The 24,577-nt window shown below is 42.4% G+C and overlaps 2 protein-coding genes across 2 annotated transcripts; one reads left to right on the top strand and one right to left on the bottom strand.

Annotated features, from left to right (window-relative positions):
- Positions 1-402: 402 nt before the first annotated feature.
- Positions 403-10,498, bottom strand: ajuba (ajuba LIM protein). Its single transcript, XM_008428002.2, has 8 exons — positions 8,114-10,498; positions 4,009-4,110; positions 3,820-3,887; positions 3,668-3,730; positions 2,535-2,665; positions 2,262-2,313; positions 1,260-1,328; positions 403-1,110 (listed from the first exon to the last, which is right to left on the bottom strand). Exons 1-8 carry the CDS (start codon positions 9,471-9,473, stop codon positions 979-981), a joined length of 1,977 nt encoding a protein of 658 aa, XP_008426224.1. The 5' UTR covers positions 9,474-10,498; the 3' UTR covers positions 403-978.
- A 4,891-nt stretch (positions 10,499-15,389) lies between these two features.
- Positions 15,390-17,919, top strand: mrpl52 (mitochondrial ribosomal protein L52). Its single transcript, XM_008428003.1, has 5 exons — positions 15,390-15,479; positions 15,742-15,811; positions 16,195-16,262; positions 17,569-17,633; positions 17,719-17,919. Exons 1-5 carry the CDS (start codon positions 15,446-15,448, stop codon positions 17,866-17,868), a joined length of 387 nt encoding a protein of 128 aa, XP_008426225.1. The 5' UTR covers positions 15,390-15,445; the 3' UTR covers positions 17,869-17,919.
- Positions 17,920-24,577: the final 6,658 nt, after the last annotated feature.

Here is a 24,577-nt window from a genome sequence, read left to right on the forward strand (position 1 = left end):
TTGAGTCCTTATTCATCTTCTTTTTAGTTATGCATTTAAAATCCTAGACTTTCTGATCAACCCACCAAAGCTCTCAAGGACTTCAGAGCAGGCCCACAGCATCACAGATCCTCCCCCCATACTTACCAGTTATCTTTTTCTTTCCCATTGTCATCCAGCTTGGGATTTTTGTACAAACCCAGCTAGTTTTTGTTCTATGTAATCTTGGTGTCGTCTGATCAAAGCAGTTTACTAAACTCCACTAATTTGTTTGTGGTGGAAGATCAGAAAAAAAATTTCCCCAGCAACCCTCCAAGGCAACTTTTAATAGTTGGATTAAGAGGATTTTATTTTTCTCTTTCTTCATCCTCCTGGCACGATAAATACAGGCTCTCCAACCTAGCAGCTGAGAAACATCATAAATTCCTAGAAACCTAATTTATTGTCTTTTTTTAACACCTCTCTGAAAGGTGCCGCATTTACATGTGTAGGGTTGCTGCAGATCAGAGGGATATTCCCTGTAAATTTGTTAACATTTGCTTTTATTAAAATTGTGACCAATATCTGTAAGAGCACAATCTGAGCACAAATGGAAAAATACTTGACATACAGAAATGACAACATGGTTTCTCTTCAGCTTTGCACAGATTCATGTAACAACTTACAGTAAAGTCAAAATTTAAGTGCAAAAGTCTGCTAGTCATAATGTATGTACACGACATAATTCAGTAAAATCCCTTTTTGTTCTTCTACAGCAAACAGTAGCAACACTGGGGTTAAAAAGCAGTAGTTTGTTCCCTTTTTTTTTCTTTTTTAAACTATAGTACAGCAATGGTACAAGACGTACAGCAGGCAGCACATGTGACGGACCAATCGGAGGACATGAAATGTGGCTAAATGAAATGTCTCGACGTCAGCAGTTTCGTTTTAAAAAAAGATGCGCGAGAAAGCATCGATCGATTCTTTAAGAAAAGGAAAATCCACAGCTGCACGGCGAGATCAGTGTGTGTTGTGTGGGGGGACGCTGTGTGTGCCACACACTCTGCTCATGTGACAGGAGTGGCAGAGGAGATGAGAGTCCAGAGGGAAGCACTGCGAGCCGGGCTTATCGGAGAGCTGCTTGCCACACTCCTGGGAGACGGGAAGAAAAAAAGAAATACTCGGATAAGGACAGGAATGCACACGGAGGCGAAGGCAGCTCAGCCGTTTGACGATTACATAACAGAATTCCTGGAAAGGAGACTGTCGGGAGGAAACCTTTGTTGGCGGATATAACTCACCTCGCAGTGGTAGCACTCAAAGTGGTAGTCCTTGTTCATAGACACGACCCTGAGGATCTCCTCGCTGCCCTGGGAAACAAAACAAAGCTAAAATAATGTCTGGAACGCCTGCACTCGCTTCAGGGAAATCCTTCATGCATGTCATGTAGCCTGAACACAGATAACCTGCATGAACTTAAGCGTTTCATGTTCTGTAGATTCAATTGATTCTGTTCCGTTAGTATTTCAAAAATGTAGAAACATGAAAGATTGGCTTTGAATGATCAATAGAGAAAGAAGTTAAATGAAAAGGTATTGTTCTCCCGTTAAAAAACTAAAAAACTTTCCAAAAGGAATGGATGGGTGTCGTTTGTGAGCATAAAGTTTTTCAGGTAAAATGATGTTCTCTTTCACAATTCACTTTTATTACATAAATTAATAGCTGCTCACTTCCCTGAATCAAAATAAGTAACAGATCAATAGTTTCGTCTGTATTTATTTTTTCTTCCATCCACTGAATGAGTGGAATATTAAGACAAAATATTGACTTGAGAAGAAAGATGATTTTGTTTGGATTCCATGTGATGCAACAATTTGGTAATTCACCACTGGGGCGACTTGTAGGCTCGTCAGAGAGAGCTTTTAAATGCCTGGGCACTGTGCCGGTTTGTTGGGTGACTCAGCTGCTACCTTGTAACTCACAATTTCATGTCAAATATTCCCCTTATGATTCATATTCCAAGTGGAGAATTTACTACAGCTTCTTTCTTAAATGCCCAAGTCTTCACTGAGCAAGCAACAAGCACATCTGCTTTGTTCTCAGTTCATTTATTTCATGCTTTCCCCCCCCCCTTCCTCCACATACTTCTCAACTTGACACATAAAAATGACCATAACTACTGTGGGCTACAATCCTAAACACAACGGAGAAAACAAAAGCTGCAAAAACGATGCCCTTTACAACGATATCCTGGTCAAGCCAGATAAAGGATTACTCATTAAAACAGATAAGAGGCTACTCACTTCAGTCGGTAAGATGGGTTGCAAACAGGCAGCGCACTTTGGAGCAAAAGTCCTGCAGATGTGACCGGAGAAAGTTTATTTGCTGTGGAAACGTCTGCCAAACATTAAACTCACTGTGCATCTCTCATGTGAAAAAAAAAACTATAAAAATATACAGTATGGAAACGCAGCAAACTCAACGGTCAACATATGGCACGACTTAAAAGGTTTCGCTCTCTCAATTTTTCCAAATCCAAAAGGAGAAAGCAGCTCAATAATCCGTGGATTTCTCACTTGTTGTAGTCCGCCACGCAGTAGATGTTGCTGTGCTGGTCCACAGTGAAGGGAACCCCGTCCAGAGCCTTGGAGCACACCACGCAGCGGAAACAGCCGGGGTGGTAGGAGTTCCCAACGGCCTGCAGGATCTGGACACACACATTGAAAAAAAAAAAAAAAAAAAGCATTTAGATGTTACGCAAAACTGTAGAACAGAGCTGTCTTTTATTATCCCTCAGTGGGAAAACTGTAGAAGAATATTTGTCCAATTATTTGTTCCTTTTTTTTTTTACCTTTTCGTATTGTTTAGATTCATTTCACTGATCATTCTCTTATCAACCTTTATTAGAATACAAGCACAGCCTAGATGCACAAGAACAAAACGTGCTAACGGCTTCCTACTGTGCAAGACGACGACGTACAAATTCTTGCAGGGTTAATGAGCTGCAACTCTGGAAAAGGTCACATATGGCTGATGCGTACAAGGAGGGTCAGCTTTAAAACAGCCAAACACAGCTGGCAAGATATGTAGATAACTAGTCGGACGAGAAAATAGGATGGCAAAAAGGAACTATGGAAGGAATAAAAGAAAGAAGTGTAGATAAAGTCAGCATAAGAGACAAAGAACGTAAAGAAATACTTTTTATTTTTATTTTCCAGACTGTAAGCTAAAATGTCCAGACAGAGGAAAGTTGCTCTCTAGATAAACATCTCCAGCTCTCCTCACATTTTGCCCCTCAAGCTCCCCATGTGAAGTTCGGTTCCCGTGGCTCACAGGCCGCCGTCTATTAATAAGCACGACGTGGTTCATATAAGTTAAAAAAATAAAAAAAAAGTCTGCAGATAATCACTGCACAGCCTTAAGTCTTTATTTACCAAAAAGCCAAGGCAAACATTCCAGGCCAAATCTTATCGTGGGAAACCAAAGAAGTGGCAACAGAGAGACGTCAGCGCATTTCTCCGTCCCCGGGAGAACGGCTTCAAAGGGAATTGTGGGAAACGTGGGGATGTGTAAAGTCATCGTGGGGGTGGAGGTGGGGGGAACAATAAAAAAAAAAAACGTTACCCAACGCAAGATTGGTGGAGCTTGAAAGGGATTTTCTTTAAATCTGACATAATCGTCCCTGGGTGTGAGTGTGGAAACGTCTCACCTGCTCCAGAATGAGGTGACCACACACGCTACACTTCTCAGCAGCCGCCTGGAATCCCGAAAACTGTAATTAAAAAAAAAAATTTTAAAAAAGAGATTAGAGTTCATCCCGACTCCGAAGGTGTCAAAACACATCTCGACCTCAGCTCTCACCATGTAATCCTCTTTACAGTACACAGAGCCGTTGACATTGTAGAAGTCCTTGTTTCTCAGGGTGCGACCTGCAGAGGGGTCACATTTTTTCATAAAAAAAAAAAAAAAAGAAAGAGAGAGAGGGGGGGATAGAAGAGGGGAGTTATTAATGAAGGGCGCGGCGCCGACTCTGCAGGAGACGAGACTCACCGCAGGAGACGCAGGTGAAGCAGCGAGTGTGATAGAGGTGATCCAGAGCCTGGCAGGCGTTATCCGCCCCGTACACGCCTTTCCCACACTTCACACAGGTACCTACGGTGGGTTCAGGGGAGAAAACACACGCACACACACACACAAACAGGCGTTTAGTGGCAGCTCCTGTTTATGACAGCATTCCAGGAGGATGTGTCCTGAAATCCACCTCCACACACACACACCGTCAACACTTGTAAATCCTCTGGTTCGCACCACCTAGGGGATTTTCGCGCGGCTAAAGCCCGGCTCCCCATGCCAGGCTGTTTGCTCATCCACTCATGTGTCTGTTATTAAAGGGGAAACTCCGCCGGATCCCGCTCTCGGAATAGAGCGCTCTTTCTTCCAGGAGTTTGGAGCTTAAGACAGGCCCTTTGAGTTTTATTCAAACCCCAACATTTAGAGCAATTTGGGATGTTTATAATGACAGGGCTTCTTCGATTCGCTCCAGGAGCCAGAAACTGACTAAAACTTGTTCATTTTTTTTCACAAATCCAGATCAGGTTTTCTCCCACAAGTGAAGCGGGGGGTTTGCTCCTCTCTCCAATCGGACCTTTGGCTGCGGCCGATGCCCCCGTTAGACGACGGGAAAAATGATTTGAGAACCAGATTTAGTGTCTACAGGGTCCACGTTAACCTGTACAGTGATGTTGCCAAGCAACAAAACAAGCCCCTTTTCTAAAGTTTGACCCTTAAACTGGACTCAAATGAGAAAAGTTTCAAGCCCACATGAGACAAGGATTGTTCTCTCATTCTACACTGCAAAACCTCAAAGACTCAAAGTACTTTTGGTCTAGTTTCTTGTTCAAATATCAGAGCACACTTGAAATAAGACAAAACTAACTTAAAAGTAACTTTTCAGCAAGATGTAGGAGCTTAAGTCAATAACTTCTTAATACTGATGAAAAAATCCAAGTTAAGTTTAGACTTAAGACAAGCTCCATTGTGCTAAAAAGTCACTTTAAAGTTAGTTTGTCTTATTTCAAGTGTACTAAGATATTTAAACCAGAAACTAAACACATCAGAACCGTTTCTGTACCGATTAAACTGAAGCCTTCAGAAATTACCCACGCAACAAAAACAAAAAAAAAAAAAAAGACTTTTCTCGGTCAAAATGACCAAAAAGTCGGTTTCCTCCTGTCTGAAGCGGCGCTGCGTCTTACGGCAGCGTGTAAAGCGTGAAGCAGAGGCCGCCGGTGGTCCGACAGTCACTCCTGCCTGTGATCTATTTACGGGTGGCACAGAGCGCTTTTTCCTCCTGCCTCTCATGTGGTTGAGGGAGTGCCACACAAATCAAGAATTCCTCCTGCTCACTGCTGCTGCTTTGGGCTTCACACCGACTCTTTGATGTCTCAGAGAAAAATCAAGTCTGTGCCAAAGCCCCAAAAAAAAAGAAAAAAGAAAAAAAAAACCCTGAAAAGGTGGTAGCTGAAACTTTAAATATGCCCCAAATCGCTACATGTAACAGTGAGCCGGAAAACAACCGCATGAGGTGCAGAGGCTGGGGAAGGTATTTATACTCCATTTTGTCACGCTTAATGTATTTTACTGTGGTTTTAAAAAGTAGAGAATAACGGTATGCGGATGGAAAATGATGCGTTGTTTAAAAAAAAAATAAAAAAAGCTAAAAAGTAGGGAGGTGAATTTAGTTTTGTTGGCTCTAGTGGCCTTTATTTGAAAGTAGTTCAACAGGAAAGAGGCCAGGCCGGGAGTCGAACCTGTGACCACCGACACGAGGACTAAGGCCTCAATACGTGGGTTGTGCTTTGCCCGTGCACCACCACAGCAGCCTGTAAATTTAGTTTTTAAGTCCTTTGTATTTTAATTCAACACAGCAAACGTTTGCAAAAACTGGCCAGATTACAAAAAAAGATTAAAAAAAGAATCTAATTTTCGGCCTAAATGTAAAATCTCATGTGAGGAGGAAGTCTGGCATTCTGAACACTGTCAAAAGTGGCAGCATCATGCTACGGGGATAATCTGAGGAAAACCAGTCAGAGATTGCAAAAGACTCGAGACCCTAAACATACAGCCAGAAAGCTACATTAGAGTAGTCAAGCGTTAGAGAGGCCTAGTAAAAGTCCGAAGAAGAACAGTAAAAAAACAAACAAACAAACACATTCTAGCTGGTAGACTTTTAGCTGTAATTACAACAAAATGTGCTTCTGTAGAGTTTGAGCTCAAGTGCAGCGGAGTGAAATGCACACCACACTTTTCAGATGTTATTGATAATAAAATATAATAACAAAAAAATATATATATTTTTTTTATTTGTTTGTTTTCTTTGCGAAACGCTACTTTGCGTTGATCTATCACCAAATCAAAAATGAAAACATGGTTGTGACGTGGTGAACCAAAAATACTCAGAGTGGGGGTGTGAATATTTTTTGCAAGGCGCCGTGAGGAAACATGGTGGGCGGATCAAACTGGACACTTAAATTAGTTCTGCCTTTTTTCTGTTTCCACTTTCTGTTTCAGCTGAGGAGGGGAGTTTTCCCGCAGGTGTGTGTGTGTGAGAGAGCGTCTGTCTTCAGTGGCCCGGCGCAGTGCGGTGTTGTATGTCCCCTCCGGGTACACATACCTGAGCAGAAAAACAGGCTGCAGCACCCCGCCCCTGCACACGCCAAGGCTGCGTTAAACACACACACACACACTCTAACGCTGCATTGCTGTGGCCTAAAGTCACTCGAGGTGGGTGAAACACACCCTGCCGCAGAAAAACACACACACACAAGGCTGAGACTTAATCTTGTGTGACTCAGTAATGGCCAGAGCTGTCTTTATATGGAAGCATGTAATTTGTGTTACAGAGGAATGTTTTGTCACATAAAAGCTGTGAGGATTCGGCGCATTAGAAACGCAGACGCTGCGGTGAAATTTGCTGCACCTGCCTCATCTTTAAAGTCACACAAAAGCTTGAAAAATAATTTATGTGCTAATTTAGCTTTGTTTTTTGTTGTTTTTCCTCCCCCCATTTTTTTTTTTTTTTTTTTTACACACCTTTGTCTTCATCTCCGTTTGCCTGGAGTCGATTTCTGAAGCCCAATCGCTTCTTTTCTTTCCTTGCGCTCGATGCGCTCTGACCCTGCAAGTCTCTGCAGGTTTCTGCGGCACCTTCCAGCGAGCCAATATGCTCCTCCAGCTATTAATCTGTCCATCTCTCCATGCAACCCCTTCATTTAGAGGGAAACCTGTGATCCGACACCAGACGGCAGTAATAACACGGCGAAGGCAGACGCTGGACGACCCAACACACGATTCTGGGAGCAGCGGCTAAAACCGGGGCTGCGGTTTGACTAGAGATGCACCGATCCCAGTTTTCCTGGCCGATGCAGACCAACAATTTTTTCTTTAAGGCCTAAGTTCCCAACTTTCAGTTTTTTTTCTGAAGGAAGATGATAGAAGTTTTGAATGCACCAGGGAAAAAAAACACACACAAAAAGAAATCGGTTGGAAAAACTACATTTTCTAAGTGTGTGATGATGATTGATGCACTTAAAAGGACAAACAAATGTGGTAGTTTGTAGTTCTGATCCATCAATAAAGTGAGAGTATAGTATTATTAAATAAAAACCATCATCTTCCTGTCTCTGACCAGAGATGCTGATTGGTGCTGATTGGTGCGTCTCTAAATCCGACAGTGTGTTACCAGTAGGGATGCACAGATATAAAAATTCAGGCCGATATCCGATACTCTTATCGCCGATAACTGACATATATTATATTTTTCTACCTTTTCGATGCCTTGGGGGGGAACACACAACTGATTTTACCACTGCTTCAGATAATATACCCACAATCCTTTGCTGCATCGCTATCACATGACCAAACAAATCCCACATGACTAAGTCTCTCGTCTCTCCTTCCAGAGACAAGCAGCAATAAGATTAATATCGGCTCATTTTATTTATCGGCCTGATACCAATGTGTTAAAAAATTAAGAATATCAGCCGATACCGATGTTAGTGCCGATATATCAAGCATCTCCAGTTAACGATACTGAAATATCATCATGTCTCTTCCTACCAAGTACCTCAAAACTTTAGCTGAAAAATATTCTCACCAAAGAACTCCTGCCGGTTCTCCGCCGTCTCTCTTCCAGCTGCCCCGGAGTCTTCCTGAGGTCGGACCGGCCCGGGGGCTGATGCCGTCCCTGGTGAGGGTAGAGGCTGATCCTTCAGCCTCAGACCCTCCAGCAGCCCCCCGCCTTCTCGGGCAGCATCCCTCAGGAGAAGCCGGGTCAGCTCCTCCTGGTAGCGGGTTCCGGGCAGGTCTGAGTACCGGGCCGCTTCTTTCCCTCTCGCCGCCTGCCTGTCGTCCCACCACTCATGGCCTCCCTGGTAGCAGGCCGCCGCTGGGCTTCCCACTGCCGGTGGGTAGGAGTGGCGGCTGTCGTACGGCCCCGGGCGGCCCCCTGTCTCCAGGTACTGAGTCCAGGCCTCTGCGGCAGTGACCCCGGCTCGGCCTGGAGCACCGTACCCCGCCGCAGACCCTCCAGCCTGCATGGGCTGCTGCTGGACGGAAACAGAGTAGCGGGAGTCATAGCCCAAGCTGATGCCGCTGGTTCTGTTGCTGCTGCAGCGGCTCCCTATGGGGCTGCCCCCGCCCCCGCCGCTGGCCGTGCTGGAGGCGAAGCTGGACCTGGGGCTCACCAGCACCGACTCCTGCAGGCTGAACGACGAACACGGGCTCAGGGTGGGACCGGGTGGGTAAAACAAACCCACGCTCCCCCCTCCAGGTATATCAGAGGGGCGATGGGGCGGATGGGACAGGGAAGCGGGTCTGGGGTTGTCCCACACCTCACCCCCGGTGCTGAGGCGCTTGTACAGCAGGGCCTCTTGCAGGGAGAAGCGCTTGTGCCTCTCGGGTTCAGAGTTGTAGCCCTGCTCGGCCAGCCCCCCTCTGGGACCCGACCCGTATCCCGGAGCAGGGTACAGCGGCGGGATGGAGTGGGGCGGCGGCTGGGACAGGAGCTGCTGCCGCCTGACCAGCTGCTGGAGCTCCAGCGAGTAGCGCCGCTGGTTCATAGAGGCCTTGGAGCCCAGCGCCCCCACGGGGTCAGCGTCAGGGGTCAGGCCCAGGTGGGCCTCCACTCCGTCCGTCAGGTAGCAGGAGGCTCGCTGCTGGGAGGAGGGCCGCCTCAATTGTGCCAAGGTGGAGGGATGCAGCGGCTGCTCCCCATCGGCGCCCAGCGTGGAGGACGATGGTGTCGCCGGGACTCCCGCGTCGCCGGTGGTGGAGAACTGGGCAGGCCTGGAGGGCGACGCGGCCGCGGAGCCGGGAGCAGACGCTCCGGAGATGTTGGCGTTGCTGTTGTTGGAGTTGCTAGCGGAGTCGTGTTTCTTCTTGGAGCTGTTGAACTTCACACTGCCTGCGTCGGTGAGCTTCAGCTTCCCCAGCAGCTTGCTTATAGGCCGGTCCATGATGGGAGCCTCCAGAGTTACAGTGTCTTCCTTTATGCTACAGAGCAATAACTAAGATACAGTGTGAGGGAGATGTACAGCAGAACAAAAGATGCTCTAACACGGCTACACTTGAAATGATTTCAATCAAACTCTAAAAAGATGTTTAACAACAACAAAAAAAAGAGAGAAATATTCTTGAAATTACAAGGACAACTTCTATACACGCAATAAATACAAAGCTGATAAATAAAAAATATATATATTCTTAAGACATTTCAAGAGTTTAACATGATTCAACTCCACGTGTGGAAAAACCCACAGACACAGGTAGGCTCCGTGGACATAAAACACAAAGAATTCAAGCCAGTCCAGCCAGGAAATAAGACAAACATGGACACTTCGTCGTGACCTATGGAGGGCTCCCTTTGTCGACCCTCCACATCTGCAAGACTTCACCTCTCTGAAATCCACTCCACCAAAGTCTTCTCAGTGTCCAGTTTCTTTCTCTTCTCTTTGAAAACACAAAGCGGAGAGGGTTCAGCAGGATGCGGACCGTCGCCTCTTCATGTGGGTCCAGTGTAGACGAGAAAATAAACCCGTTTGTGCTCAGATAGTCGACTCAGCCGACGTCTGCCGTTCATCTCATGTGCTCACAGTAAGATTATACTGGCTTTAACGAGAGGGGAACAGAAAAGATACACACGGGACACTGGCTGGACTCCGTCCGTACGTCCATCCGCTCGGCTCGGCTCCGGCTCGGCTGCTTTTATCATTCCCGATTCAAAGGGAGAAGAAGAAAAGAATCCGGTTCGGGACTCGGTGTTAGTGGCAGAGAAGTTTGGGCAAAGAAACGGGAATGATTTGAACCGGCGCTCCGCTGCTCCTAGTCTCCCAGCAGACCGGTGCTGAGCTAAAACGAGTCGGTCCAGATAAATAAAATCCCTCCCCGTGAGCACCGCATAGTCCAACAACTTTGTCTCTTTCTTTCCCCTCAAATAATAACTTACCTCCCCCTCCTTTTTTTCACTTAGTTTTTGCTAGTCGTAACACAAAGAGGTATTTCTGGTTAGAGCTTTTCAAAGTAAACACCCTTTGAACAGCAGTTAGCTTGAAACACTTAAAAGCGCGGGAAAACGAGTTGGATTCGATTTAACTTCGCATGTAAAAGAGTGTCAAATTCTTATTACACCAAAAATACAGATAATATCTCAGGTTCTATTTTTTTGTTTCAACTTTCGCCGAGTATGATTGATTTTATTTTGAAGGAAGGATCTCAAAATGCCGTTTTGCTGTTTTGTGCAAATTGACGCGCATTGTTCTTTTATCAGCGGCGGCTTGTTTGCCCCCGCACCACCAACCCCCCAGCACGCCGGAACACCTTTTTACGGAGCCCAACAAGTGCCAGGATGAAATAAAAACACAGAGAAAATATGCCAAGTCACTTCAAATTGTGAACAGGAAGTTAAAAACATGCTCCAATGGCTCTCATTGTTTTAATAATATTCTCCATGTCAGTAAATATTTAAGTGTTTTACCACAATGATGAGCTAAGGTTTGTTTTCAATTTTAAACAGGTCACTTAAAGAGTTAAATAGGATTTTTGCTTTGCACACGGTGTTGTGATATCTTCTACTTTATCATTTGTAGAAGATATGGTCATATCTAATACCATAGCTATTACACATCTGTGTGTTGAGTTTGCAGAAGTAAGGGGTCGCCCCAAGATAATTTGTTTCTATCTTTTTTTGGACAGTATTAGGCTCCAAATACTCACAACTTTAAATTTGTGTTTGATCAATCACTCCCAAAACTAGAGAATGTGAATAAGCAACGCTGATTGAGTTATTAATAAATTGTTTAGCATATAAAATAAAGTACTTCCTCTAGTCAGTGCCATTTTAAATTAACTTCAATGGTCCATGTCTAGCCCCTGATAGAGGTCTAAAGAAGGTTAGCATACTTGCTGTAGCTTTTAAAGTCAATATGATGAGCTGTTCACTTTTTTAAATTATATATAAACTGTCTCTAACTTCTGTTTGGTGTAGCTGAGCTACAAATTTCTGGCAAAGTCTGGAATAGAGAGAAAAGTGAAAATCTGTGCTAAAAATAAAGGAATCACCATTAGCTTAAGGTGGGAAGAAAAAGCAACCGTTGTATTTTTCAAACTGGCATTTAATTTGGTAGAAAATTCTCTTGTTTTGAGCTGATTCATCTTTGTAAATACCCTGAGAATAGGTTTACTAGTTGCATGTTCATCTTTGTTTATCTTGGCTTTGCATTTGGAAAACAAACAGCCATTTCAAGAGCTCATTGCTTCACGATTAATGCTATGATTGTGATTCATCTCAGGATATGTGGCCTATTGACTCATTTCAAAGTGCAAAATAACTACCAAGCCAGACCACCGTAAAAAACATTTGGGCTTTGTTTACCTCATGGAACTATTTTCTGCTGTCTTGGTTATGGGTTCAGCGATTAACTGTAATATAATAAACTTATGTTTTAAACAAATAGATCCCTTGCTTTGACATTCGTTGGCTTTCTTTAAACATCTCTACTTGAAGGAAAAAACTTTTCCGTCCACGTCAACCGCTGACGCAGACATTTCCTTAAATTTAACATTTATTGATTGTTAACGTTACTGGGAACCTTAAGGAACTTTTTGAAAAAGGTCACCAATCAGAACGAAGGTCACATGTAGCCGTCTGGGAACCTCTAAACAGCAATAGTTCCCAGAAGGTCAAATTTGGAGGAAATGTACAAACTATCTTCTTTTAGGGAACATCTAGGAAGTTTTTTCTGAAGGTTATCTAAAGGTTCCTTTCGGGAAGTTGCAAAACATTGAGATGGTTGCCTTGTCAATGCTCAACCTAATTTTCAAGGAAACTTTGAGAAAAAGTTATTTGAAGGTTCTTCCAGGGACACATGTTGAAAGTTACAAATAACCTTCTGAAAACATTCAGTCGCCACTGTACTAAGCTAACGTCCAAAGAACTTTTAGAAAATATTCCCAACATGTTCCTCTAAGGTCGCAATATTAGAGTTGTAGTAAACATTGAAGGGACCTCTGGAAAACATTCTCTGATTATTTGTCCGTATTGAAAATAAGCTTCAGAGAACTCCAAGGGAATATCTTATGAAGGTTTTCTAAAAGTTAGAAAAAGTTGATATCATAAAGGAAACATCCTCTAATTGTTAACCCTTCATTGAAAGTTCCTTGAGAGTTATAGACCCTTTTTTTTAATAAAGATTGGGGCTGGTGGATTGAACTGTTTGTGGATGTTCCCTGAATGTTCCTGTAAAGTTTCTTGCTGAGAAGTTACTTATTTACATTTCACTTAATTTCTTAAGTTGTTGTTTATCATGGCACACTGTCATTTTACACTACATTGTTGTGAGTAGTCCAGATTCTTCATCTAATAAATAAAATACACAATATCTTTATTCTGAGTTATTATACAAGTCATGTGGGTTTTAACTTAAAATTTAGAGCAACCATGGATATTTCAATTGAAATAGTTTTTAACCTGTTACAAATGTAAAAAAAACAACAACAAAAACACTAAATTAAAAAAACACAGGTTCAAACTGTAACTTTTCCTGTTTAGCTTATTAATTAAAAAAAAAAAAGATTTGAATGTGATTCCCCAGAGACATGGCGTTGTTTAGGCAACGGGACTACTTTATAAGACCAGGCTGTGGAATGCGCGCAGGGACACAGCGGGGTGTGATGGGGCTGGTGGATTTTTGCGGCGTGTCTGAGTTCTCCAAGGACGATTCAGAGTAAACATCCCGCCTGTGTGTTTGTGCCGCCCGGCATTAGTCAGGCCTGATTCCGGCCGTTTGGTGGCAGTTAACGGACACACCATAACTCAACAAGCGCTGATAAAGTAAAACTGTGTCCGGCCTGGCGTGTTTGAATAGACTTGTTGGCTCTCTGTGTCCCCGGAGCCCCCCTCCAGAACGGGCCTGCGGTTCACCGAGGAAGCAGCGGCAGCCTCTGCCGGCTTAGGCGTTCCTCCCCGGGCTGCGAGTGGGAACTTGTCTGAAAAGCTAACAGAGAAATTCTTCAGGGCTTAGTCCCGGAGCTGCTCATTCAAAAACAGCACTTTGAAGAGCTTCGGGAGCGACAGACCTCTGTCAGTTATTGTTCCAGTACAATTCACTCAAGAACGTAATATTTGCAGATGAAGTACAGCTTCTTACACCTGCCAGTAGTTCTCTAATTATCTTCAAAGGGCAGTTATGCACGCACAATTTAACCACATACCCTTTCATAATTAAACTTACCAATAGGAATGTTGGGTGTTTTGAACTAGGCATTCATATTCCAGAATGTCAATCAAAAATAAAACTTGCCATTTTATTAACTTCCATATGCATTTAAACGCCAAACAGAAGCACACCCTATTTAAAGCAGACTAAGCTATTCATGTTTTAGCTCAGTCAGGACTGCCTAAATTATTTCTATTTATCTAATTGTCTTGAACTTTCTATGGGACAGAGTTCTAGCTTTTTTTCTGAGGCCACTCCAAAGTATTAGGCTTATACAATCCCAAGCCAAATTGGAGTTAATTTGGTATGCTCTGAGTTATTGTCCATTTTAAAAACCCATTTTGGACTGAGCTTTCACTTCTCAACTGATGTTGTTTCAATATGTTCACATTATGTTCTTTCCTCACGTGTCTATTTTTTTTTTTTTTCGCAAATGTCAATGACATCCATAAGGTCAGCAAACGTACTGCAATAACATGTAAGGGACAGTTATCAGTTTTTTCCAGTAATTTCTCCAACGTTTATCTAAGAAAATGTTAACAGATGTAGTAAAATAGGCGGATTTGCATGTTAAACAAAGCTACGTTCAAAGCTGATTTACGGATAAGAAAATAACCACAGATGTGGCACACAGCATGTTCAGAGTTAACGGTGCTTCGTTATATTAATGAGACAACTGACATGTTTGAGTAGGGCAGATGCCAGATCTGGTTTAACTGTGATCGTCAGATTGTGACCACAGCCTGTGTTCAATCATATAGGTCTACATGTGCTAAAAAAAAAAAACCCAAACAGTTGCTGTGTTTTCTGCTATTAAAAAACACTTAGGTGTCAGAATAACAACGTTTTCTTGGGTGTGTCTTTAAGTTCAGTCTTCTCAGGATAACGTTTGATCTGCATATGAAAAAAGTAGGAAGGTTGTGGACCAAAGTTTGAATGTTCCCTTTATCAACATGAATACGACATTGAGTTTGGTCATTTGATGATGTGTTGGAGCTGTTATTTTATTCTTTCAGTGGGATGAATATACGACCTACAGCTTCAATGAATTTGTATTTGGGTATGCTTGAATGTCATTTATTATTTTTTATGTCAATTTCCCTTAGTGAGAAGCAGGGAAACCATGCAGAATTGGTTTTGAAACAGATAAAACAGACTATTATTATTCTTCTGGAACATCCTCAATTCTCAGCTCGAATTTGTGATCAAATTCTAACTTTTGCACACAATTCTAGTTTTTATAAACAATCATTGAAGTTCCTTGTTGTGTAAAAAAATTGTTAAAATGCTAAATTGTGGGCCAAAATTTATTAAAGAAATCCATGTCCACGATGAGTGTATGTAAACCTCTGGGTCATAGGTGTGTGAAAGATGTAATTATATTTAAAGGGTAAGATTTTGGAATGAGACAAAGAACTGTAGATAATGAAAGAATGCAAAGAGTAAAAACAATAAATCAGTAAAAAATTAAGAATAAAATTATTTTGGGTAATATTATGTCTTGAAATTGTTTCATTTGACTGAAAATTTGTTCAAACTAAGAAAATAAGTTAGGTAAGAACCGAAGACAAATTATGTAAACAACAACAAAAGAACAATACAGACATTGATACAACCGATTTATTTTCTCCGTTTTGATGACTTGAAATTGACAAATAGGACCTGAGCGAGTCTTTAGCACCCTCTGCTGGTCGGTGCTGAGTAGTACAGACAAGATGGCGGCGCCCATCAGGACTTTGTGCTGTTCAGGTGAGACAGAGGTTAAACCTTAAATCTCTCGTATGCACTGTCAGCCCAACATTGAAAAAAGACTTTTGTAACCGCAAACAGTTTTGCTTATCGGTCGTTGCTTTTTCTGCTAATGTCTGCCAACAGTGTTGGTTAATTGCTAATGCTAACAACGATGCTAACCGTTTGACAGCAAGCTTCTACTGATTTGTGTTTTTTAAAAAACAGCTTGTAAATGGCTTTAATTGGGTGATTCTGTTTTTTTTTCTTGTTCTTTTCGAAGCCCTGAGACTTTCAGGAAGACACTTCAGCTCCACATGTGGAGTACAAGCTGGACAAAAATGGAGACTAGAGTAAGTTGTGCAACCTTTGCCAAACTCCATTGAAATTTCCCTAATTTTTAAAGATACAGGTTCAGATTTTCACCAACATTTAACAATGTCTTTCTTTACCCAGTTCACTCCTTTCACCGATAAGTTTAACACAATTCGGCCAAGTAATTGCTTTGTAATCTCACTTTGAAGCTCGTTGAAAACACCACTTAGTAGGTACACAAAACATCTAGGACTAGGTACGAGTTTTTCTGTGCTGGCTTTCGTCTGAAAACCTAATGTTAGTCTGTTGACACCTGTGGATTTAAGATAGTTACCAATTTAGCTTCTTTGCAATAATTTTTAAGACATTTCCTGTACCTATGATTAGTTGTGTTTAGTTATTTGTGTGCATGTGCTTGCAGACATGGACTGGCCAGAAGTGGGACAGAATATGGACCAATGACAGATCTGCCTGACTGGTCTTTTGAAGGTACTTAATTATTACCCTTTTCTTGAGCTAAAGCTAAACGGAGCAGACCGCATCACTGTGTGTCAAATGGAAGCTACTTCCGTTGCTACTGTGCGCATCTGCAATTTTGGGCTTCGAACCAAAATTGCACTTTTCTGGGATCAAAAAAGAACTGGAACAAAGAAGAGGCGGTGATTTATGTATATTGAAAGTCAGCAATTTCATATACATAAATCACTGTTTGGTGTTTTAAAATGAATCAATATTAATTTTACTGCAAGCTAATGTTGTTATTAAACATTTCAAGTAGCAGTCTCTCAGCCACAACTATGCAAGTAAAGGGAATTATTGGATCTCCAAAGCCTTGGAAGAGTGTTCATGACTCCTGAACATTTTCAGATTTTGTCCTGTTACAACTGCAAACTTCAATACACAGCTCTGGAAAAAATGAAGAGCCCACTGCACTGAACCTCATTGAAAACCTCCTGGTTATTCCACCAATATTGATTCCTAAACTCTTCCTGAGTCAAAATATTAATTTTGTTGTTTCTAAATAGATATAAATGTGTTTTCTTTGCATTATTTGAGGTCTGAAAGCACTGCATGTTTTTCGTTATTTTGACAATTTCTCATTTTCTGCAAATAAAATACAAAATTTTTGCTTGTAATTTCAGAAACATGTCAGTAGTTCATAGAATAAAAGAACAAAGTTTGTTTTACTCAAACATAAACCTATAAAGAGTAAAATCAGAGAAACTTTTAGTTTTTTTCCAGATCTGTATCTTATTGAAGTTTTATGTAATAGAGCAGAAGATACAATCTGTGTTTTGTTTTCGTATTCACTCTCCTGAGTCGGTACTTTTATAGAACCGCTTTCTGCTGCAGTTATGGCTGCCAGGCTTTTCTCTACCAGCTTTGTACATCTAAAGTTTGATTTTAGAGCAATTTCTCCATGCAGAAAAAACTTTGCCTCAGTCAGGACAGATTGAGAACATCGGTAAATATCAGTTTCTCAGCTCAGATATTGCCTCATATTCCATTTCAACACATAAAGATGATTTGACAAACCATTTCATTGTAGTTCTAACTGTATCAGGATGTTGTAAGGTGAGCCTAAGTACCAGTCTAAAGTTTTTTTTTTTCCAATTTCCTAAAGGTTTTGCCCTGTTTTAGTTCTACTCAACTTCCAGTTAACTCTGACCAGCTTCTCTGTTCCTCCTGAAGAAGACATGTTTTTCTTGCATCTCCTACTTGACTGACTTGTGACAAACCGGCTTCGCTTTGGTCTGTTTTCCATTTGTCCTCAACTTGATCATTCTGCTGACAGACGGACGTCCAGCACCTCAGCTGAAAGGCCAGATTAGGAGAAGACAAGAGAAAGAAACGTTAGCGGTAAGCATCGGCGTTAAAGTTTCTCTTATTTGCTTCTGTTTAATTTGACCTTCGCGCTCATCGGTTCTGCGCCGTCTCTCCTCAGAGGCGCATCGTGATGCTGAACTCTGAGGTGGATCATGGAGTAGAGGCCTGGAACAAGAAGCAGGATGAGGCCAGACAAGCGGAGGAGCACAGAAAGTCTCTTTTGCTCAAACCCAAAGGAAAACTGCTAACGAAGAAATCCAAGAGTTAGAAAGCCGATTATTCAATATTCTTTAAATAAATGCCGTCTGTTTTGTTACAAGTGGTCGTGTACATTTGTTTTGTTTTTCGTGTTTATGGGGAAAAACAGAAATGATGCAACATTTATTACATTTTTTAAATATCCTCTGCATCCACTAGATGGCAGCATTCCTTCTTCCTGGACCAGATTAGAACTATTTGGCTCCAGAGGAGTTCTTGTGTTGCTGGAAAACGAACTGATGGACAAAAAGAATCTGATTCGCTTCCCAGCTCAGTGAGTCACATGATGTCTTCTGGACGAGATTGTAACTTACAAATTCCTATTTGCTTAAATTTGTGTTGTCTTTTAGAGGATCCAGCTATAAAAAAACTGAAAACAAAACCAAAGTGGCAAAACGGAGCATTTCTTCTGATGTCTGCAAAGACGCTTAACTGCTGCTGGCAGGAAGTTCAATCTGACATTTTCTGGCGTTGATGCGACTCTTTCCAGAGTGAAGCTGGTAAAATGCATTCTAAGAAACCGACCGTATAAAGGTGGCATATAATGGGATTGGATCATACTTTTAGCCATTTAAGAGTTTTCTATAATCGTAAAATGTTCTGTATTTCTGCATAATGCCTAAACGTCTGCGTTTCACGTAAGTCCCGAGAAGATGAAACGATCTAAATGAGACCGGGGGGCTTTTAAAAGCAGACCGAACTCGGCCATATTGAGCTAAACAGAGTGTGATCTATGCAGCACGTTGTTTTTTTATCGTTCCCTCGAGCAAAATGAATTTCTAAGAATCTTTAGAAGAGTCCCAAAAACTGTTGGAGGTAATTGATTCAGCGTTGAGCGTTCAGAGTTTTTCTTCCACCAATCTGCAGTCAGACCGATGGAGCACAAGTGGAGCAATCTTCGGTTGACTCATGTTTTTCCTGGGACTAAATCAACCAGCTTCAGTCCAGGAGCGTGTTGGGTAACAGCTTGAGCTCAGAGAGGAACCCTGGCAAACCTCTAAATAAAGCCGTCTCTCACACCAGATAGTTTTATTGTCAACTATTAGCAACCAGAAATATGCCGCAGAACTACAGTCTGCAGTTTGACCAACTAAAAGTGTTATGGTTTCAGAATCCTAACCCTTTTCCAGTGTTGAAAACACGGTGGTGGTTGTATTATGCCAGTTTATTGCACAAAGTTTCCAAAACGGTGCGCATCATATTGGCATGTTTCTGCTCCAGTCAGTGAATAGTTTCAGAATGATGTCTCTACTGCACTATTGAAATCTGGGTTCAATCTGATGGAAATTCCCTGAAGTTGTGTTTCCCAATATTTTCCACCTTCTGATTCCCGACAGTGGAGGAAACAAGCGGCTGAGACAATTAGCTGTTTCTTTTTTTTAATCTATCGTTTGGTTTGTTTTGTGCTGGTTTCCACGCACTTTTTCCCTCCCTAAAATTCTCTTAGCAACTGGATTTCCTCACTGTTGGCCAATTTTGTGAAAAATGTGCAGTAAAAAATCTGAAAGAAATGTGGGAATGTGCAGATTTTGAGTGAGTTTTGCAGATTTATTGAAAACTATGTAATTTGGAGCATGGAGGGCGACATAAAAAGCTACTGTGGGCCACATTTGGCCCCCGGGCCTTAAGTTGGACACATGTGACCTACATCATGAAGGGGAGAAACAGAAGAGATCTGTGGTGAGGTCGAACCTCTGCACAGCTCTGAATGTTTGAAGTTCAGCAGAGAACTTGGGGGGGAGAGACGTAACATCAGACGATTTCCTCAATAAATCAATGACCGAGTCGAGTATTTGAAATCCATTTCTCAGGGTTTCCTTTCCCTCTTTCAGGGTTTCTGTAAAACTCAGAGGGTTCCTCGTCACGTTATTTGCCTCCAGCAGGGCATAAGCAGCACAGTAAAGTTTGCGGGGATGTTTTCCTGCAGTCAGCATTAAATCGGTGTGACTTTAACTCATAAACCGACTGTTTACAATCTAAACTAGCCCTCTCCCCCCACTCTGCCCACAGACTCTGCTCACCCCTGGCTTTCAGGTTCCTTCTCCGTTCCTCGCGGTTTTCTCCCTCTTTGCCCTGACTTTTTGTTGCAGACTTCAGCAAAGCCTCACTGTAATTAGGGCCGCTGCAGCCGCTGAGTTGCAGATTCTTTCCTGTGGATATGGGAGTGTTCTTCCCAACTCCCCTCCCCCATTATTCCAGTTTTTTTCTGTCTTTTTTGCTTATAGATTTGACCTAAAAGAGCTTGAGTGTCGCGTAGCAGAAATGGAGACAATGATCCAACATAGGGGGGGGAGAAAATGTCACCTTCAAAGCCAGAAGTGCAACTTCTCGTTCTCTTTTTTTTTTTTTCCCACTCAACTCCTCACATGAGAAGGAAGGTCTTCTCATGTGAGGCGACCCCCCTGCTCCCCACCCCTCTTTCTTTTTCCTCTACTCCTCGTGTTGTTTTGGTTTTTTGGGGAAATGAGAAGCAGATGTTGCTTATTGTGCAGAAGTCAGCACTGGAGGGAGGCGTAAGGGCAGGGGGGGAGTTAGGTGAGGCTGTTCTGATTCCAGGATGAAGTTGGGGGGGGCCTTGAAGGACAACGGTGCAGATGTGGTTGCATCTGCGAATCCAGACGCGGGGCGGCTTTCCTGGCAGATCTGAGGGTGTGTTGTACCGGCGGTGAAACGTTGTGGAGGGTAGAAGAAGGAGAGGTGGGGGCTCTGATTCAGCAGCTTGGTCATAAAGGCCTGTTCCTGACCTGGGTGTTCCTAGAATAACTAACCATGGGGCAGCCTTTGTAGCTCGTCTGATGAACTGCAGAGTCTGAACACTTTGAACTCTACGTGACTTTTGAGAACTGGCTCGGCGGCCTGTAATTATCCCCGTTTGCCGCTTTTTGTACAAAAGCGCAGCGTCCAAAATTCTTACTTCGAGCCACACAGAGACAAGAGTTTCTTCAAAATCGTCTAGCAACATCATCAACGCTTCCAGTCTGAAAAGACTCCTGCTCCGACGCCAAGAGTCAAACTGAAGCTAAGGGCGCCAACAAAGCAACAGTGGAAAAGCGTGCAGTGCCAGAATGTAGGTCACCCAGTCAGAGACCCTGGTTGAATTGCCAGCAGCCCATCCCGGCCACTTCCTGCCCGGCATGGAGGAGGCGCTGTGGTTCCTGCACCGCCCAGCCATGCTGTACGGGCTCCGAGGTAAAATGGCCGACAGTGACAGAAAAGCAGAGGATGGAGCGGGATGGGGGGGTGGAGTGGAGGATGAAAAAAAGAAAAAAGAAAATTGGATTGCAAGTTTGCTGCCAAATGTCCCACTTGTGAGACAAAAAGCAGATCAGATCAGTTCAGGAGGATGAATATGGTTCCAGATGAAAACGTGAAGCCGGACAGCGTCAGAGGAGGTTTTCTATAGCTCATCTTTCATTGCTGTGATATAATAAAACATCACCTCGTATTCAACCACTGCTCTTTGCATATTTTTATCCATACAGAACGATATTTGTTCATTTCTATTTGATGAGTTGTTTTAATCGTATCCTGGGAACCATGGGGCATCTTTCCTGTGTTCGAGAACCACTGTCACAGTTAATTTAGGATAGAATTATTAAATAATAACCAATGATAAATGGCTGGATGTGTGTTTTTTAGATTACCAATTGTAACTCTTACAGTATCCTGCAGTGTCTTTCAATTGCTCGAGTTTTATACAGTATTACTCAGAAATGTCCCAGGAGAGACATTCAGTGAGACAAATGGAAACTCCAGGTGACAGAGAGACGGAAAGAGGGCAGGAAAGAAATAAACCAGATGCCGAGAAAGGAAATGTACTAAATGTGGCTTAAAGTATAATCCTTCACAGACATTGAGAAAAATCGTGATTTCACTCAGATGTGTTGCACTTAACAAAGCAGTCCAGGTAGTTTTGAATCTGTCCGGTTTGGCATGTGAAGCTCGACTCGCCGATTTAATGGTTTCAATGGATAGAAAACGGCACGCACCGAGTTTAGATGTGCCAACAAATCTATTTTCGCTGCTTTCACACGTCACCTCTGTAGGTTTTAGCACCAAAGTCCACCGCTTCTTTTCTGAGGAAGTAACAAAGAAATCAGAAAGAATGTCCTCATCAGGTGGTCTGACCGTCAACAGGAACACGTCCTTATTTGTGTCTGTCTCATCTGCGTCGGAAAAAGGAGGAAGTTGAGTCAGCCGGAGCTCAGCCAATGGGAGGACGGGCTCAGTTATACAGACTCGGCTAAAAAGAGCGTTGTGAAGAAACACACAAAAAACACACATTTTGGGGAAAAACGAAAAACTATTAAAATACTTTGACTGGAATTTGTATGTCTTCTTCATAGTTGGAAGAGGAAGCGGTCATCATGAAGCTGAGCCGTTCAGAGGAATTAAACCAGAAGTGATCAAAAGTTGTCCAGATTCATTGAAAACACCAAAAAAACAAAAGTATTTGGAATTCATTGGACCACAAATTCCCATGATTTTTTATTTTGCACATACACCCACAGCTGTTAAATGAAACAAAAATAACGAATGGGTTTCAATTTCTTCTTTCCAGTAAAAAAGGGAAGTGTTTGGTACCCTGTAAAGAAACCCCACGTTGACCAGTTGCCTCCAAAAGTCACATAACTATTAAAAACAAAGTCCACATTAGAAAAAACACGATCTCTTCAGAATGAACGAACACAAGAGAAGCTCTAAGTGTGGGATCAGGACGGCCATCAGAGAGCAAGAAACACCCAACATTTATTTCTGGACACATCAAACAATAAGCCACTGAAATGAAACGCGACGCCGAGCCGCAACCTCTTACTTTCCTCTCCTGTTTGTGACTCTTTTACTTGGAGCTTGCGGTTGTTTACTGCGCCGCCGCCGGCACATCAGGAGTTAAAGCGCGAAGGAATGAAGGGATGGAGAAAACAGAGAAGAAAAACAGACAAGACATAGTTGCGGATGGAAGGAGTGGTTTGAGGCCGAAGCTCATAAAGGGGATTGTTTCGCGGAGGGTGAGGAAATAATGGAGGGAGGGAAAACGATCCGCATGAAGCCTTAGCTTCGCCTGTCATCATCTGATCCTGCAATATCTTTTCGCAATCAGTTTCGCTTGATGTTTTTTAACCATGAATTTTAAGCCACCACCACACACGCACACGCACACGCACGCACACTGCCTATACAAACACAAGCTGCAGCAGGCCCAGCTGAGGGGGAAAGATGTTTCTAAAATACCAGATGGTTGGCCGGATCGCATTCTTCTGGATGCTGTGAGCGTCCCATCACTTTTTCCAGCTCCGACACATGACTGCTGGCTCGGAGCGGCCTGCAGGGGAGACCGCGTCCAGACCGCTCTGCTGTGGGTCAGCGTCATGTGAGCGCTGCAGGAAGAACAGCTGGAGTCAAGCTGCTGCTGCTGCTGCTGCTGGTTTATTCACGCCACTCGGTCAAGACGGGGATTTTTTCTTGTTGTATCTGAACACAAAGTATAGTTTTCTTTTCTGTATCTTGATTTTGAGATGTAACACACCAACGTAGGCTATCAGATGAGCTCTGAAGAATTACTTTACTTTTTACTTGAGTAAGTTAGATGTGATGTTGCCACACGCAGCCGCTACTGAACCGTTCACCTTTTGACCCTTTGTAGTTTTTCCCCAGGTTGATCTCTACGTGAAGGATGTGAACTACTTTTTTTCTCTCCTTGACTCCTAAGTTAAAGTATTGTAAATAATGTTGAAACTGCATTAGAAGTAATTTAAAATCAAATCAACCAACCAACATAGTTACATCAGCAGACACAACATTTTTATTTGTTTTAAGTAAATGAGTTAACTTTTTGGAAAAGTTAAGGGGGCAGATTAAAAACAGTGAAGATGATTTAAGTGAATGTCTCTCTTTTTATGTTTTATAAACACATTTCTATTTAAACAAAGTAAACATGGTTGTCCTTAATAACCGTATAGGAATGAATGATAAACTATCTGGGAAGTTTTCATGGGTATTTACAGCTCTGGAAAATGTTCAGTTTCTCTGATTTTACTCTCTGTGTTTGAGTGAAATGAACTTTGTTCTTTTATTCTATGAACTACTGACAACATGTCTCTGAAATTCCAACCAATGATTTAGTATTTATTAGCAGAAAATGAGAAATGGTTGAAATAACAAAAAAGATGCAGTGCTTTCAGATCTCAAATAACGAAAAAAAAAAAAACCCCAGGTTGATATTCATTTAGAAACAACAATACTAATGTTTTAACTCAGGAAGAGTTCAGAAATCAGAATTGTTTGGAATAACCAGGAGGTTTTTAATGGGGTTCAGTGCAGTGGGCTCTTTATTTTTTTAAGTGGATCCATTCACATTGAAAGTGAAATCTGCTGGTTTTCTGGAAATCTGCTCTTTTATTCCTCAGTCCTTTCATTGGCTCCGTTTCCTTGGAATTAAAAAAAGGAAGCTGAATAAAAACAAAATCGACCTTTCCCGTGCCGTTTCCCTTTCTTTATGCTGTCCATTATTTCTCTGACCGCAGCGGTCTGAAGCAGATAAATGATCTGGGCGGAGCGCGAAACGTCCCCAGCTGGGAAAGCAGCTGAGAAAAACAGCAGATGTTGATCTCAAAATCAGGAGCGAAACGAACCAGGGCTGATGTCATTCCCCAAAGTTTGCTTTTTGTTTGTTTTGTACTATTAAAAAGTAGTTTATTTTTATCTAACAAAAAAACAGA

Source organism: Poecilia reticulata, linkage group LG14, assembly GCF_000633615.1.
Source record: "Poecilia reticulata strain Guanapo linkage group LG14, Guppy_female_1.0+MT, whole genome shotgun sequence".
Taxonomy (NCBI): Eukaryota; Metazoa; Chordata; class Actinopteri; order Cyprinodontiformes; family Poeciliidae; genus Poecilia; species Poecilia reticulata.